At 40.3% G+C, this 18,304-nt stretch overlaps 1 protein-coding gene across 1 annotated transcript in view; it reads left to right on the top strand.

Annotated features, from left to right (window-relative positions):
- LOC124555903 (unconventional myosin-Vb-like) overlaps nucleotides 1-18,304 on the top strand; it is a 143,466-nt gene that overhangs the window by 11,219 nt on the left and 113,943 nt on the right. Inside the window, exons 2-3 of the mRNA XM_047129961.1 lie at nucleotides 10,088-10,332; nucleotides 11,808-11,897. Of these exons, the coding sequence (XP_046985917.1) occupies nucleotides 10,126-10,332; nucleotides 11,808-11,897 (297 nt within the window). The 5' untranslated portion in view covers nucleotides 10,088-10,125. The remainder of the gene's footprint in view (nucleotides 1-10,087; nucleotides 10,333-11,807; nucleotides 11,898-18,304) is intronic.

The following is an 18,304-nucleotide window of genomic DNA, read 5'->3' as shown; positions in this document are numbered from 1 at the left end:
GCTCCTATGGTTTACTGGCAACTTGTAAGTGCCATCCTTGCAGAGTTCCAGGGTGCCACCGACTTTTACTCTAATGGTTCTAAGACTACTGATAAGGTGGGATACGCTTTCACGTCTCCTACCAGCATTGGGCACTATTTGTTGCCAGGATCATGTAGTGTATTTACAGCGGAGCTTCTAGCCATTTACAGGGCCCTCCTTTTTGTTTCTCAAGCCTCCCTCCATAGTGTTTTAATTTGTTCAGACTCCATGAGCAACCTTCAGGCTATCGATCGATGTTACTCTCATCATCCCTTGGTCTCTGCCATCCATGACCCTCTCTCTGCCCTTGAGCATGCTGCCTGTTCAGTCATCTTTCTCTGGGTCCCAAGTCATGTGGGAATCCCAGGGAATGAATTGTCTGACCGTTTGGCTAGAGAAGCAGATACTTACCCCCGTTTTCCTTTCACAATTCCAGCTGAGGCTATGCGAATCTATGTCAAATCTCTATTTGCCCAACAGTGGAATGTCATCTGGAGCGCTACTGCTCATAGTAATAAACTCCGCACAATCAAAGAGTCTACTGCAGTTTGGGGTACTTCTTCCTGCCCCTTTCGGAAGGAGTCCACTGTTTTATGTTGCTTACGCATTGGCCATGTGATGCCAGACTGGCGATATCTCACATATTGGCACCATATTCCTTCTTTCGACCCTTCGCGCCAAGTATAGTCTTTCTGATTCCTTAAATTTAATATTAGAGGATTATTCACAGGTGATTGACCTGGTCCTCACATTCCTCCATGAAAGTGGTTTTTATTTCCAGGTATGAGGTTCTCCTTTAGTCTTGGAGCATGGGCGGGTTGGTTGTGATTGGGACTTCTTTTGGAGTCTTCACGGTCTGTGATCCCATGACTGCCTCCCCCCCCCCCCCTTTTTTCCAGTTTTTAGATTTAGTCTCACCTTTTATGCTTATATGGTGTGTGTTTAACGTTCATTCTTTTATAATTTTACTCCTCTGATTGAATCTGTTCATTTTTAGCATACTCTCTTTCTTATGTAACCCCCTTTGGAATCGCAGGACTGATGACTTCTCCGTTTGGTCCCATACTCTCTTAATTAATTAATTAATTAATTAATCAATCAGTCCCACCCTTTCCTCTTACTTTACAATTACAGTGCACACCACCACACCCTGGGGAAGTTCCATTTCTTCTGGTAGGCCTTCTGATTAGCCAACTTCTTTCCAATCTTGGTCTGTCTCCTCTCAATGACAATACTCCTACCCACTTTGTTGCTGCCCATAGCATCTATTCAGCTGCTGACCTTATGATCTCTTTCCCCTAAGTTCATGGCTTCGCTACAATGGCCTTTACGCAATGATCTTCATAAGTGACCATTTTCAGTGTCCTATCACTTGTCACAGCCCTATGGACCAATAACCATGTTTGGCACTTAACAGAGCCAATGATAGTTGTATGCTTTTGCTATCATCTTTGTCCCCTGTCTGTCAGATTGCTTCAACAAGGTTGTGGGAGATGTCTTTGATACAATCTCCCATGCTGCTGGAACTGCTATTCTTCTTTCTGAAGGTTGCCTCAACCATTTTATGTGCTGTGGTGGACCAAAGACACTGCAATGCCCATTCAGGACTGCTGAAGAGCTATTAAACACCTTAAACAACATCCTTCACAGACAACCATCCTCCCTTTCAGGCAAATGAATGTAGGGAGCACTATGAACATTTAACTGCATTGGAACTACTTCAGGCACTTTCCTCATCTCACAGTATGGTCCCAGGCCTTGATTAAATTCATTATCAAATGATCCAACATCTGAATGAATATTACTCAGTTGCTCCATCTACTGAGGATCTTTAACCATATTCCTCTTCACAATGGTTGGGTAGCATTATCATACCCGTTCTTAAGCTAGACAAAAACCCTTTGTCCAGTGACAGATACGTCAGTTAGCCTCAACATTGACTTGGCTGCATGATATTTGTCAACTAAAGACTATCTGCCTGCAGAAGCTTAACTGTCTCTGCTTTCTTGCCCGCACCTCTTCAGGTGCTGATTACACTACTCTTCTCTGTATTTATCAGGCCCTGCTATTGCCACAGTAGGATTACGGTTGCCAGGTTTGTGTTTTGGCACCCTCTTACATTTTGAAACCGTTAGACCCAGTTAATCATCATGGGGTTAAGACTGGCCACTGGCACCTTCCTGACTAGTCCCCTAGACAGACTTCTTGCTGAAGCAAGAATCTTTCCTCTTTATTTCTGACTATACCAACTGTTGCTCACTTATGCTGTTACCATCAGACAATTCCCTAATCATCCAACTGATCACACATTTTTGACCGAGCGAAGTCGCGCAGTGGTTAGCACACTGGACCCGCATTTGGGAGGACGACTGTTCAATCCCATGTCCGGCCATCCTGATTTAGGTTTCCTGTGATGTCCCTAAATCAGTTCAGGCAAATGCTGGGATGGTTCACTTCCTTCCCCATCCTTCCCTAATCTGATGACACCAAACCCCAGATAGGATTACCAGTTGGCGTATGTCTCACAGCCCACTTAACTTCTTGAGAACGTACTCCCTGCATCCTCCCCTTTGGTCAATACCCAAGCTATGAATTAAGACCAATCTGTTTCAAGGTTCTAGAGTTTACAGTGCCACCATGACTTTTCAGCATCTGTTACTTTGAGTTTTAGTATCAGGGTGTTACCTGTCATTTATGCTCAGAAACCACAGACAGGATGACATGTGCTTTTACATCTCTCACCAGTCAGGAGAAACATTCAGCCCCAGGAACATGTAGTGTTCACACAGTGGAGCTGATAGCCATTAACAGAGCAGTAAGTTTTCTTAAACTGGCCTCCATTAATAGCTTTTTAATTTGTGGTTCAAGGAGCAATTTTCTGGGCATTTATCTAATGCTATTCTTGTAATCCTGTAATATCTGATACTTATAACCTCTCTCACCTTAGTCATACTGCTTGCATAGTTGTCATTCTCTGACCTCTAAGTCATGTGGCTATCCAGTGGAATGAAAACAATTGGCAAACAGTAAATATATAGCTAATGCCTCAAATAAATCAAAAGCAGTATGGCAGGTTGTCAAGAAAGAAACAGGTACTGAAGAAACAAAACATTTTAGTTTCAAACTAGAAATTGGTGGGAATACTGTTACTAACACTCAGCACATCTGTGAAGAATTTAATGAGTACTTCATAACCACAAACAAAATTCGTAACTTCTTACTTCCACAAATAAGACCTGATGCAATACTGCAGAAATCGAGAGAGTTTAAATTTACTGCAGTATCGTGTCATGAAGTGGCTAACATCATACAATCCCTAAAAGATCTTAAATCTGTGGGCTGGGATGAAATTCCAACAAATATCATAAAGGCAGGAAGTGACAGCATTGCACCTCAACTCTGTAAAATAATAAACCAATCATTTGATGAGGGCTGCTTTCCAGACAGACTGAAATATGCTGAAGTCTGTCCAGTCTACAAAAAGGGAAAACATGATGATTTAGTAAATTTCTGCCCAGTGTCTATACTCCCAGTTTTCTCTAAAATAGTTGAACGAATAGTATGTAATCAATTAGAAAAGTACAATAAGGAAGGTAATATTATTCTCAATAACCAATATGGGTTTAGGAAGGGACGAAACACTTTACAAGCTGTAAATGAACTAATCTCCAAAGTAAGTAAATGCCTTGACAACAAACAAAGTGTATCTGGTATTTTTTGCGACCTCTCAAAGGCGTTTGACGCAGTAAACCATAAGCTACTGCTCCAAAAATTGGGTACCTATGGCTTCCATGGAAAATCTGTAAGATGGTTTTCATCTTATCTCAAAAACAGATACCAAAGGTTGATGATACATCAAAAGGGAGAGAAAACTTGCTCTAGCTGGAAAGAAATTCAAGCAGGCGTGCCCCAGGGCTCGATATTAGGACCACTTCTGTTCTTATATTACATAAATGACATGCCTAGCAAAGTAAATACAGATACAATACTTTATGCAGATGACTCAACTGCTGTAGTCTGCTGCAAAAACACTGACGAATTAGTAAGGACCACGAAACAAACTCTACAAGAACTTGAACAATGGATAAAAGATAGCCGGCCGAAGTGGCCGTGCGGTTAAAGGCGCTGCAGTCTGGAACCGCAAGACCGCTACGGTCGCAGGTTCGAATCCTGCCTCGGGCATGGATGTTTGTGATGTCCTTAGGTTAGTTAGGTTTAACTAGTTCTAAGTTCTAGGGGACTAATGACCTCAACAGTTGAGTCCCATAGTGCTCAGAGCCATTTCAATTTTTTGATAAAAGATAATGCTATGTAATTAAATCTTGAAAAAACCCAAATCATACACTTCAGGACCAAACAAACTACTGAATGTATATCACAAATAGAATATTCAGGTAAAGAACTGACCACAGTTGATTCTGTAAAATTTCTTGGGATAGCTTTAAATAAAAACTTGCAATGGACCGACCATGTGGACAGTTTACTGAAGAGATTAAATAGTTTATTTTATGCAGTGAGGGTACTACACAAAGTAACGGATTTAACAGTGAAGAAAACTGTATACCACGTGTATTTCATAACACTTATAAGATACAGAATAATATTTTGGGGTACTGAAAAGACAAACCTCCTTCGAATCTTCAAACTAAAAAAAAAAAAAAAATAGACATTCATGCAAACCACTATTCAAAAGCCTGGACTTCATGACAATCCCTTCCATCTTCGTATATGAAATATTTCTCTTTGAACAGAAAAACTCGCATCTGTTTGAAGGAAATACATTCACACATGCCTATGAAACTAGACATAAATTGAAATACATGCTACCTTGTCACCGACTCACAGTATATGAAAATACTCCATATTACATGGCTCTGAAGATCAGAAATAAGATAAGGTCAATATTTGGGGAATCTACATTGGAGACCATTGGCACATACCTAAAAAGCAAATGTTATTATAGTCTAGAAGAATTTCTAAATGAATAAAAAGCAATGTTATAGTTTAGAAGAATTTATAAATAGGAATAGGTAGTAAAGATGCAAGTACAAATGGTATACTTTCAAAGCCGTATAGATCCAAAGTATACATGTTCACTTTATATTCATGTTTATATATAGAATTATATGGCGGTTTGTATCCCGTTCAGTACATTCATACTTCATATAGGCGTGTGAAGGCTATAGTAATGATTTGATGAGTTACAAAAAGATTTAAAATATAATGTTGTATTTTTATTATAATAAGCAATGCACGTATGACGTATTTCCTGTAGTATACAAAATACTGTAACAACTTGGGTTAAAGACTGACGAGTCACCAATGTTCTCACTCGAATGATTGTATAAAAACATGTTATGTGACAATAAAGTATCTTATCTTATCTTACCTTATCTTATCAACTGGCTGACCATTTGACTAGAAAAGCAATTAAATGCCCACATATACTTTGATCACCCCAGATGGACATTTGCCTGTGCAAATAGTCTTTGCTCAGACTGAGGTGGAACATCTGGTCTGCTACTGCCCCTTCTAATAAACTCCACACTATCAGGGAGACTACTGCTACATGCCACTCCTCCTTCCATCCCTCCCAGAGGGAATCTACTGTTCTACGTCACTTCCTTATCACTCATACCAGACTAACTCACAGCTTTACTTCATGTAACAAGCTACCTCCACATTGTGGTTATGGGACCTTACAGACAGTAGTACACACAGCCCGGTCGAGTGCCTCCTCCTGGCTTTAATTCTTTGCCTCTAATATTGACAATTGACTCATGGGCAGTTGGACTGGTTTCCTGTTGTTCTCCATGAAATTGGTTTTTGTCAGATATGTTTTCTCCCCCATGAACCATGGACCTTACCATGGGTGGGAAGGCTTACATGCCTCGTGTGGATAGCTGTAATGGAGGCGCAACCACAATGGAGGGGTATCTGTCAAGAGGCCAGGCAAACATGTTGTTCCTGAAGAGGGGCAGCAGCTTTTTCTGTAGTTGCAGGGGCAACAGTCTGGATGATTGACTGATCTGGCTTTGTGAAATCAACCAGAGTGGCCTCACTGTGCTGGTACAGTGAACGGCTGAAAGCAAGAGAAAACTAAAACTGTAATTTTTTTTACAAGAGCATGCAGCTCTACTGCATGTTACATGATGATGACATCCTCTTGAGTAAAATAGTCCCCCGTTCAGATCGCTGGGTGGGGAATACTCAGGAGGATGTCATTATCAGGAGAAACAAAACTGGCATTCTGCATATCAGTGTGTGGAATGTTAGACTCCTTAATCAGGCAGGTAGGTTAGAAAATTCGAAAAGGAAGTAGATAGGTTAAAGCTAGATATACTGGGAATTAGTGAAGTTCGGTGGCAAGAGGAACAGAAGGACTTCTAGTCAGGTGAATACAGGGTTATAAATTCAGAATCAAATAGGGGCTTTGCAGGAGTTGGTTTATTAATTAATAACAAAATACGAACACAAGTAAGCTACTATGAACAGCATAGTGAATGCCTTATTGTAGCAAAGTTAGATACAAAGCCCACACCCACCATGGTAGTACAAGTTTATTTGCCAACTAGCTCTGCAGATGAAGAGGAGATTAAGGAAATGTATGGTGAGGAAAAAGAAATTTGTCAGATAGTTAAGGGAGATGAAAATTTAATAGTCATGGGGGACTGGAATTCGACTGTAGGAAAAGGAAGAGAAAGAAAAGTAATAGGTGAATGGAGACTGGAGGGAAAAGAATGAAAGAGGAAGCTGCCTGGTAGAACTTTGCACAGGGCATAATTTAATCATAACTAACACTTGGTTTAAGAATTGTGAATGAAGGTTGTATACGTGAAAGAGATCTGGAGACACCAGAAGGTTTCAGATTGTTATACAAAGGCAAGACAGAGATTTCTGAACCAGTTTTAAACTGTAAGACATTTACAGGGGCAGATGTGGACTCTGACCACAATTTATTGTTTATGAACTGTAGATTAATACTGAAGAAACTGCAAAAAGGCAGGAATTTAAAGAGATGGGATCTGGATAAACTGAAAGAACCAGAGGTTGTAGAGCATTTCAGAAGGAGCATTAGAGAATGACTGACAAGAACAGGAGAAAGAAATGTAGTAGAAGAAGAATCAGTAGCTTTGAGAGATGAAATAGTGAAGGCAGAAGAGTTCCAAGCAGGTAAAAATATGTAGTAGAAATCATTGGGTAACATAAAAGATATTGAATTTAATCAGTGAAATGAGAAAATGTAAACATGCAATAAATGAGGTAGGTGAAAGGGAATACAAATGTTTAAAAAATGAGATCAACAGAAAGTGCAAAATGGCTAAGCAAGAATGGCTAGAGGACAAATGTAAAGATGTAGAAGCATATATTACTAATGGCAAGTTTGATGTTGCATACAGAAAAATTAGAGAGACCTTTGGAGAAAAGAGAACCACCTGTATGAATATCAAGAGCTCAGGTGGAAAACCAGTCCTAAGCAAAGAAAGAAAAGCAGAAAGGTGGAAGGAGCATGTAGAGGGTCTATACAAGGGAGATGTACTTCAGGGCAACATTATGGAAATGGATGAGGACATAGATGAAGATGAGAAGGGAGATATGATACTGCATGGAGAATTTGACAAAGCACTATAAGATTTAAGTCAAAATAAGCCCCAGGAGTAGACAACATTCTGTTAGGGCTATTGATAGCCTTGGGAGAGCCATCCATGACAAAACACTTCCATCTGGTGAGCAAGATATATGAGACAGATGAAATAACTGCAGACATCAAGAGGAATGTAGTAATTCCAATTCCAATGAGGGCAGGAGGTGAGAGGTGTGAAAATTACTGAACTATCAGCTTAATAAGTCACGGTTGCAGAATATTAACGTGAATCCTTTACAGAATAATGGAAAATTTGGTGGAGGCCAACTTGGGAAGGATCAGTTTGGTTTCCATAGAAATGTAGGAACACATGAGGCAATATGACAACTTGTCATAGAGATAGGTTAAGAAAAGATAAGCCTACATTTATAGCATTTGTAGACGTAGAGAAAGCTTTTGACAATATTGACTGGAATACACTCTTTCAAATTCTAAAGGTGGTAGGGGTAAGATACAGAGAGCAAAGGGCTATTTATAATTTGTGCAGAAACCAGATGGCAGTTGTAAGAGTCAAGGTGCCCGAAAGGGAAGCAGTGATTGAGAAGGGAGTAAGATGGGCTTGTAGCCTATCCCTGATGTTATTCATTCTGTGTATTGAGGAAGCTGTAAGAGAAACAAAAGAAAAATTTGGAGTAGGAATTAGAAGCCCAGGGAGAAGAAATAAAAGCTTTGATGTTTGCCAATGACATTGTAATCTGCCAGAGGCAGCAAAGGACTTGGAAGAACAGTTGAACATAATGGATAGATGGATAGTGTCTTGATAGGAGGATATAAGATGCAAAATGAGGATAATGGAATGTAATAGAATTAAATCAGGTGATGCTCAAAGAATTAGATTGGGAAATGAGTTTTGCTGTTTGGTTAGCAAAATAACTGATGATGGTCGAAGTAGGGAGGATATAAAATGTAGACTGGTAATGGCAAGAAAAACATTTCTGAAGGGGAGAAATTTGTTAACATTGAGTATAGAGTGAATGGAATTAGGGAGATTAGAATTTTGTGGTGCAACTGAATTAAAGAAGGGATTGGTTGGTAGTACACATCAAGGGATTACAAATTTAGTACTGGAGGGGAGAGTGTGGGGTAAAAATCATATAGGGAGACTGAGAGATAGATGCTGGAAGCAAATTCAGAAGGATGTAGGTTACAGTAGTTACACAGAGATGAAGAGGCTTGCACAGGATAGAGTAGCACAGAGAACTGCATCACACCAGTCTTTGGACTGAAGATCACAACAACAACATAATGTTTTCAACTACTTTTGTGGTGGGGGTGGGTGGCTGTGGTTGAGGTGTCTCCCACCTTATGCTAGGTTTGGGAGACCATCAACCATACCCATCCCTCCCATTTGTTCCATACTTGTCTCCAACAACACGATGTGACACCATTGCTTATCAGTTATCCACAGAATCACGGAATGTAGATGCACACTTTCACTGAGATGTTATTTAGGAGAGCATATGGAATTTATGATACCCCTAGCCTGATATAGGCTCATATCTTTAGAGTATGCTAAACACATTGGTATCTTTTCCTCAGCTGTATGTGTATAAAGTTATCTTTGGTAGTGAATGCCTCTGTATGTTTGGACCAACTTTCATATCAAGGTGTATTTATTCATGTAATTGTTAATTCTTAATTGTAATTGTTAATTCATTGTAATATTGCAGGACCATATTGATGGGAGAAGAAAAGCCCTTAGATGCCAAATATAATCATTCTTATAACAATTTATTCTGCCACTCACATTTTAAAAAATCCACAGGAAAGCTTGTGATTGAACTACCTAGCTGACATCAAGCAGCTACTTTGTGGAAAGTGACACTAAGAAATACTTTCATCTCTTCTATTCTCACACCTTGTTGAATATTGAAACAACATTCTTTGAAAAGTGACATTGCATTTAAACTCATTTGAGAACTTCATTCTGGCCATTATTTTTCATTATTGAGCCTGTAATATTCAAAATTGATAATACTTTGTGTGTAATTTTTAACTGTCAGTATCCCGTGTTAAAAAGTCCTTTGAATACAGAAGAAGCTCCTTGTACTATGTATTCAGGAGTGTAAAATTACACAGTAGAGCAACAGCTTTTTCAGTTGGTGACTTATGCTTGTTTTCAGTTAATCATTTACTATCTGATTATAGTTGAGCTTAAATTTATCAGAATGATTCATGTTTGTATTATTATTCTATGACACTAAAAAAAAAATTTATTCACTTATTTTGTTGTCACTCAGATTTGTATATCCAATAATGCTTCTTTTGATGCTATCAACATTTATTGAGACTAGTATATTATGTATGGTAAAATGAAAACACCCTTTTAAGGATATACTGTAGTTAATTTTTCTACTGGACATGCTACCCTAAATGGTATATATTTTAGTGATGTTACACAATAATTTTCTTTAATTTTAGTAGAGAATCTACAGGCCTGTGTTGAGCTAAAAAGGCTGATGCTGAGCAAAGATAGAGATGGATATCAGAAACTCCTGGAAGAGCACAACCTATTGAAAAAACAAAATAAAAGCTTGAAGAATGAAATGGGTCACCTGCAATGGCATGGGCATTCTAAAACTACTCATCAGTGTTCTTTTTATAGTCCAATCACTGTTAGTGCACAAGATAAAACTATAAGTAGTGTATCTGAGCATGGGGAAGATGTAAGTTTTTATTCCTTTATTATCACCACTGTGTTTTTCTTGTGTTTGCAATGTCTGTATACTATGGGATTTACTTGTAGGTGAAATGCATTTTGGGGTAATGTAGAATCAGATAACTTACACAGATTAAACAGTTTTGTCTTCACATATTTTTCAAATTCAAAATAATAATTAAAACTTCAGGCTTATCTCATGTGAATGTTAAAAGGAAGAAGGGAATTCCAGCAATAGAAAAATCGGTACTCAAGTTCCACAGCTTGCTGAAGTAGATGGAACAGTATCAATATTTTGCTCTGTTGATTTGAATATATCCACCTGATGATGAATGTATGATCACTTTGGTTATTCCAGCACTTGTAAAATGAACCATAAACAGGGTTACAATTTGAATATCTTCTTCTGTAGCAAAGTATCTAGCAATGAGTCAATTTGTTTCTATGTTAAAGTACATACCATGGCCTTTTGGCCTTTGTACTGGTGACCCAAGAGAAATGGTCAATATTCAGGGATATGACAAGAAGGACTATTCCAAGGAAAAAAGTCTAGTAAGCATGGGCTCTAAAATTCATTCCTTAAGCTCTATGAGAATATGTGCATCTTCGCTACTGGGAAATGTATCTCTTCTATTGAATAAGTGCTCACAGATCTTAAGGTATGCATTTCAGAGCCCAAGTTTACTAGATTATTATTATTAATTCCCCCCCTTCCTCAAATGATCATTCCTGTCATATTCCTGAATGTTGTCCCAGTAGAGTGCACGCAGAGTACCATTCCTCGAGTTACTGCGAGAACTGTCAGCCATTTGATGCTTCCAAAATAAATTTCATTATAGAGTATATGGTCAAAAAAGTATGTGCAAACATGTTTATAATTTTATTCATTGTTACCACTTTGTAGAAAATATAAAATGTAATGAATTTACCTGGAAACAGATGGAAAAAGTAAACAAACTGTTCATTATTTTGAAAGTAATCACCATAACTGTTGATAAACTTAACCCACTATGTGATACACAGCCAATACCATCATGGAAACATGTTTGTGGTTGCCTACCAAACCATGGTTGTACCCAGACATGCACCTCTTCATCCAAAGCAAATCTGTGGCCACAAACATCTTTCTTCAGGTGTCCAGAGAGGTGACTTATAATTAGTCTGATGAATTCCATTTCCATATTCTTCTGGAAACTTCATCTTGGGACACCAGCATAAAGGCCATGTTATGTACTTTAATATGAAAAGAAAATTGACTCTGTGTGTGTTGTGTGTGTGTGTGTGTGTGTGTGTGTGTGTGTGTGTGTGTGTGTAGCTCTCTAACCAGTCTCAAACTCTGCATTCTACTGTTTGCTGATATTCTTGAAAACCAGGCTTTACACCTCAAAAATACAAGATATGGAAGTAAAACTCTACCAGTAAGGAAGCTTTATTGTTGATTCATGTGTTTGTCATGCTTTTTGGTGCTTTATTTGTTTTCAGACTGAAGGTGTTCAATTGGTTCTCAGGCTCCACCAGAAGGTAAACGAAATGGAAAAAGAAAGAATCGAGTTGCAGAAACAAGTGGAAGAGGTAGAGAAAGAAAAAGATAGTCCATGTGGTGATACAGCATTTACACATGTTGGTTTTAGTGTATGACTTGAAGTGATGATTTAACTTTCAATTCTGTGTACTATAGTTCAATAATCTGTTTGATAGTATATTGGAATTTGATATCAAAAATAATATTGATTAGGGGGTTATTTTTTCTGTGTCTGTTTTTTGTAAGAATAAGATGTGTGTAACTCATCTACGATGGTTTGAGCATGTTTTACGGGCTGGTGATAACTCTATTGCCAAGGTGGATTACATGCTTGAAGTTGTTGGCAGTAGACCCTAAGGATGACCTAAGCAATGATGGGCTGATACAATTCATAAGGACCTTAAATGTTTGAACATCCACCTAGATGCAGCCCTTGATAGAGCAAAATGGAGACAACGGACCCATATAACGGACCCTGCAGTTCATGGGACAAATGCTGAAGGGAAGAAGAAGAAGAAGAAGAAGAAGAAGAGTATTAGATGAGGACTTGAAATGCAATAAAGAACCATTTTGAATCATGGATGCTGTGCTGCTTTGATCTATACGATGGTTTTTTTTATGTATATTGACATAAGTTGCTTGCATTAATTTTGTTATGTTTCTTCAAACTTTCTTGCCTGACCAGTTCTGGACATTAACACTAGCTAACAACACATAGATGAATTTTGTAACCTACAATTTGAATGATACATTAGGATAGTACAAACTTTCTCACAAAACATACATACAGCTTATACAGTAAATGGATATTAAAATGCATCATCTCTGTGGTCAACTCCATTGTCATCTCTTGCTTCAAATTTCAGAAACAACATCCAAATGTTTCAAGGCTTTTTGTGGAGTGGGAACATATTGCTACTGAAATAGGGTTACAGTTGGTGGTTTTTGTAATTGACATCAAGAGGTGGTTTTATTGAGCCATCTCAAGCAGGGAAATCAACATTCACGAAGGTAGCTCATTGATGGTCAGATGAAGCAGGTTTTCAGGTTTTGGAGATGATGATGATGGGATGATGATGATGATGATGATAAAGCAAATTGAAAAAAAGTCATGAAGATCATGAAGATGATGTCAATTAATTTAAACCAAACAAGGGCTGTTAGGGGTCAAACAGGTATGGATTATTTGTTTAGGTTGCCCACAAACAGGTTATCATTTAATGCAAAACTGATACTGATCACAATTCCATGGAGTTTTTGTAGATTTAGGCTTCAAAAAAGAGAATTATAGGTCAGAATGTTACTGACTGAAAGGATTAGGATTTAAGTGGTGGATTCATATTGGGAGGTTACTGGGAAACGTTGTGTTCATGGCAATAAGGCTATGAGGATAGGGGATGATGTGTCAGGAAATAGCATCCACAGTGCAAAGCACAGGAGGAAGTGATTTAGTCTTTGATGTAAGAAGGCAGGCTGTGGACAATTGATTGGAGATGATGCTCAACAAAGGCTGGAGGATCTTTCTATGAGTGTGCTATATCCAGCTACAGTGAGGTGAATTGTAAGGGGATTAGTGGTATTAGTTTTGTGAAATTTGGGGTGTAAGTGAAGATAAGGGTTCAAGTGACTGACAATGTGTGCTCACATGGATTAAGGTAAGAGCTTTGGAAAGAGCTGCTGATGGTTGTGTAGGGATAGCATCCTACATCTACATGATTATTTTGCAATTCACATTTAAGTGGTTGGCAGAGGGTTCATCTAACCACAATCATAGTATCTCTCTACCGTACCACTCCCGAACAGTGCGCGGGAAAAACGAACACCTAAACCTTTCTGTTCGAGCTCTGATTTCTATTGTTTTATTTTGATGATCATTCCTACCTATGTAGGTTGGGCTCAACAAAATATTTTCGTATTCGGAAGAGAAAGTTGGTGACTGAAATTTCGTAAATAGATCTCGCTGCGATGAAAAAGTCTTTGTTTTAATGACTTCCATCCCAACTCGCTTATCATATCTGCCACACTCTCTCCCCTATTACGTGATAATACAAAACGATCTGCCCTTTTTCGCACTCTTTCGATGTCCTCCGTCAATCCCACCTGGTAAGGGTCCCACACCGCGCAGCAATATTCTAACAGAGGACGAACGAGTGTAGTGTAAGCTGTCTCTTTAGTGGACTTGTTGCATCTTCTAAGTGTCCTACCAATGAAACGCAACCTTTGACTCGCCTTCCCCGCAATATTATCTATGTGGTCTTTCCAACTGAAGTTGTTCGTAATTTTAACACCCAGGTACTTAGTTGAATTGACAGCCTTGAGAATTGTACTATTTATCAAGTAATCGAATTCCAACAGATTTCTTTTGGTACTCATGTGGATCACCTCACATTTTTCGTTATTTAGCGTCAACTGCCACCTGCCACACCATACAGCAATCTTTTCTAAATCGCTTTGCAACTGATACTGGTCTTCGGATGACCTTACTAGACAGTAAATTACAGCATCATCTGCGAACAACCTAAGAGAACTGCTCAGATTGTCACCCAGGTCATTTATATAGATCAGGAACAGCAGAGGTCCCAGGATGCTTCCCTGGGGAACACCTGATATCACTTCAGTTTTACTCGATGATTTGCCGTCTATTACTACGAACTGCTACCTTCCTGACAGGAAATCATGAATCCAGTCGCACAACGGAGATGATACCCTATAGGCCCGCAGCTTGATTAGAAGTCGCTTGTGAGGAACGGTGTCAAAAGCTTTCCGGAAATCTAGAAATACAGAATCAACTTGAGATCCCCTGTCAATAGCAGCCATTACTTCATGTGAATAAAGAGCTAGCTGCATTGCACAAGAACAATGTATTCTGAAACCATGCTGATTACGTATCAATAGATCATTCCCTTCGAGGTGATGCATAATGTTTGAATACAGTATATGCTCCAAAACCCTACTGCAAACCAACGTCAATGATATAGGTCTGTAGTTTGATGGATTACTCCTACTACCCTTCTTAAACACTGGTGCGACCTGCCGAATTTTCCAACCTGTAGGTACAGATCTATCGGTGAGCGAGCAGTTGTATATGATTGCTAAGTAGGGAGCTATTGTATCAGCATAGTCTGAAAGGAACCTAATCGGTATACAATCTGGACCTGAGGACTTGCCCATATCAAGCGATTTGAGATGCTTCACAACCCCTAAGGTATCTACTTCTAAGAAACTCATGCTAGCAGCTGTTCATGTTTCAAATTCTGGAATACTCCATTCGTCTTCCCTGGTGAAGGAATTTTGGAAAACTGCGTCCAATAACTCCGCTTTAGCAGCACAGTCGTCTGTAATAGTACCATCGGCACTGCGCAGCGAAGGTATTGACTGCGTCTTCCTGCTTGTGTACTTTACATACGACCAGAATTTCTTTGGATTTTCAACCAAATTTCGAGACAATGTTTCATTGTGGAACCTATTAAAGGCATCTCGCATCGAAGTCCGTGCCAAATTTCGCGCATCTGTAAATTTTAGCCAATCTTCGGGATTTCGCATTCTTCTGAACTTTGCATGCTTTTTCCGTTGCATCTGCAACAGCGTTCAGACCTGTTTTGTGTACCATGGGGGATCAGTTCCAATTCTTAGCAATTTATGGGGTATGAATCTCTCAAGTGGTGTTGCTACTATATCTTTGAATTTGAGCCACATCTCGTCTACATATGCATAGTCAGTTCGGAAGGAATGGAGATTGTCTCTTAGGAAGGCTTCTAGTGACACTTTATCCTCTTTTTTAATTAAATTTATTTTGCGTTTCCAGAATGAGATTTTCACTCTGCAGCGGAGTGTGTGCTGATATGAAACTTCCCGGCAGATTAAAACTGTGTGTCCGACCGAAACTCGAACTCGGGACCTTTGCCTTTCGCGGGCAAGTGCTCTACCAACTGAGCTACCAAAGCACGACTCACGCCCGGTACTCACAGCTTTACTTCTGCCAGTACCTCGTCTCCTACCTTCCAAACTTTACAGAAGCTCTCCTGCGAACCTTGCAGAACTAGCACTCCTGAAAGAAAGGATATTGCGGAGACATGGCTTAGCCACAGCCTGGGGGATGTTTCCAGAATGAGATTTTCACTCTGCAGCGGAGTGTGCGCTGATATGAAACTTCCTGGCAGATTAAAACTGTGTGCCCGACCGAGACTCAAACTCGGGACCTTTGCCTTTTGCGGGCAAGTGCTCTACCATCTGAGCTACAGAAGCACGACTCACTCCCGGTACTCACAGCTTTACTTCTGCCAGTACCTCGTCTTCTACCTTCCAAACTTTACAGAAGCTCTCCTGCGAACCTTGCAGAACTAGCACTCCTGAAAGAAAGGATATTGCGGAGACAAGGCTTAGCCACAGCGTAGGGGATGGTTCCAGAATGAGATTTTCACTCTGCAGCGGAGTGTGCACTGATATGAAACTTCCTGGCAGATTAAAACTGTGTGCCCGACCGAGACTCGAACTCGGGACCTTTGCCTTTCGCAGGGACACAGTCGTTTTTTGTTTTGCGTTTGTTTCTGGTGGATTTGGAAGAAATGGTATTGAGCCTAGCTACAACAACCTTGTGATCACTAATCCCTGTATCACTCATGATGCTCTCTATTAGCTCTGGATTGTTTGTGGCTAAGAGGTCAAGTGTGTTTTCGGAACCATTTACAATTCACGTGGGTTGGTGTACTAACTGCTCGAAATAATTTTCGGAGAAAGCATTTAGGATAATCTCGGAAGATGTTTTCTGCCTACCACCAGTTTTGAACAAGTATTTTTGCCAACATATCGAGGGAAGGTTGAAGTCCCCACCAACTATAACCGTATGAGTGGGGGTATTTATTTGTTAAGAGACTCAAGTTTTCTCTGAAGTGTTCAGCAACTATATCATCAGAGTCTGGGGGTCGGTAGAGCGAGCCAATTATTAACTTAGTTCGGCTGTTAAGTATAACCTCCTCCTATACGAATTCGCACGGAGTATCTACTTTGACTTCACTACAAGATAAACCACTACTGAAAGACACAAACACTCCACCACCAATTCTGCCTAATCCATCTTTCCTGAACACCGTCTGAGACTTCGTAAAAATTTCTGCATAACTTATTTCAGGCTTTAGCCAGCTTTCTGTACCTATAACGATTTCAGCTTCTGTGCTTTTTATTAGTGCTTGAAGCTCAGGGACTTTCCCAGTACAACTACAACAATTTACAACTACAATTCCGACTGATCCTTCATCCAAGCACTTCCTGTATTTGCCATGCACCCTTTGAGATTGCAGCCAACCCCGTACTTCCCTGAGGCCTTCTAACCTAAAAAACTGCCCAGTCCATGCCACACAGCCTCCGCTACCCGTGTAGCTGCCAGCTTAGTGTAGTGAACTCCTGACCTATTCAGCGGAACTCGAAACCCCACCACCCTATGGCGCAAATCAAGGAATCTGCAGCCAACATGGTCGCAAAACTGTCTGAGCCTCTGATTCAGACCCTCCACCCGGCTCTGCACCAATGGTCCACAGTCAGTTCTGTCAATGATGCTGCAGATGGTGAACTCTGCCTTCATCTCGTAAGCAAGACCGGCAGCCTTCACCAAATCAGATAGCCGCTGGAATCCAGAGAGAATTTCCTCAGATCCAAATCGACACATGTCATTAGTGCCAACATGTGCCACCACCTGCAGCTGGCTGCACTCTGTGGTCTTCATGGTATCCGGAAGGACCCTTTCCACATCAGGAATGACTCCACCCGGAATGCACATGGAGTGCACACTGGATTTCTTCCCCTCCTTAGCCGCCATATCCCTAAGGGGCCCCCTTACGCACCTATCATTGGAGCTCCCAACTACCAATAAGTCCACCCTCTGCAATTGCCCGGGCCTTGAAGGCTGAGAATCATCCTCTGAAACAGGGCAGGCAGCTGCATCTGACTCAGCCAGAGACAGTACCTGAAACCTGTTTGTCAGAAGCACCGGGGAGGCTTTCTGATCAGCCTTCAGGGACGTCTTTCACTGCCTGCCACGCCTTGAAACGACCTCCCAATCAACCACAGGTGAGGGCTCAGCCCCACTTCGGGCAGGGGCAGCAACTGGGGCAACCACAGCGGCAGACAGATCTGGGGACAGACGGGACAAGGTTGACATCCCTGTGATACCCAAGTCCGGCTCCCCACAGTGGTAAAGTATGTAAGCAGTGGTGTTGAAAACATGAGGAGAGTTCCCTCTGCCTTGTGGTTACTTTGATCCATGACCATGCTTCTGGAGCCCTTTTCTGAAGGGGGCTGAAGTTCATTTTAAGGCTGAGGTTGTTTTGTAAGTGTGCAGTTCACCTTATTGGAAAGAGATCTGAGGCAGGAAGGTAATGTTAAGTTGGATGTGAGGAGTTCCTGGAAAGTTATCAGGAATGGCTGCTTAGAATGGATTGAGGACCACAATTAGTAGTGTTTG

This window comes from Schistocerca americana, chromosome X, assembly GCF_021461395.2.
Source record: "Schistocerca americana isolate TAMUIC-IGC-003095 chromosome X, iqSchAmer2.1, whole genome shotgun sequence".
Classification (NCBI taxonomy): Eukaryota; Metazoa; Arthropoda; class Insecta; order Orthoptera; family Acrididae; genus Schistocerca; species Schistocerca americana.
This window is presented reverse-complemented; position numbering and strand designations above follow the sequence as displayed.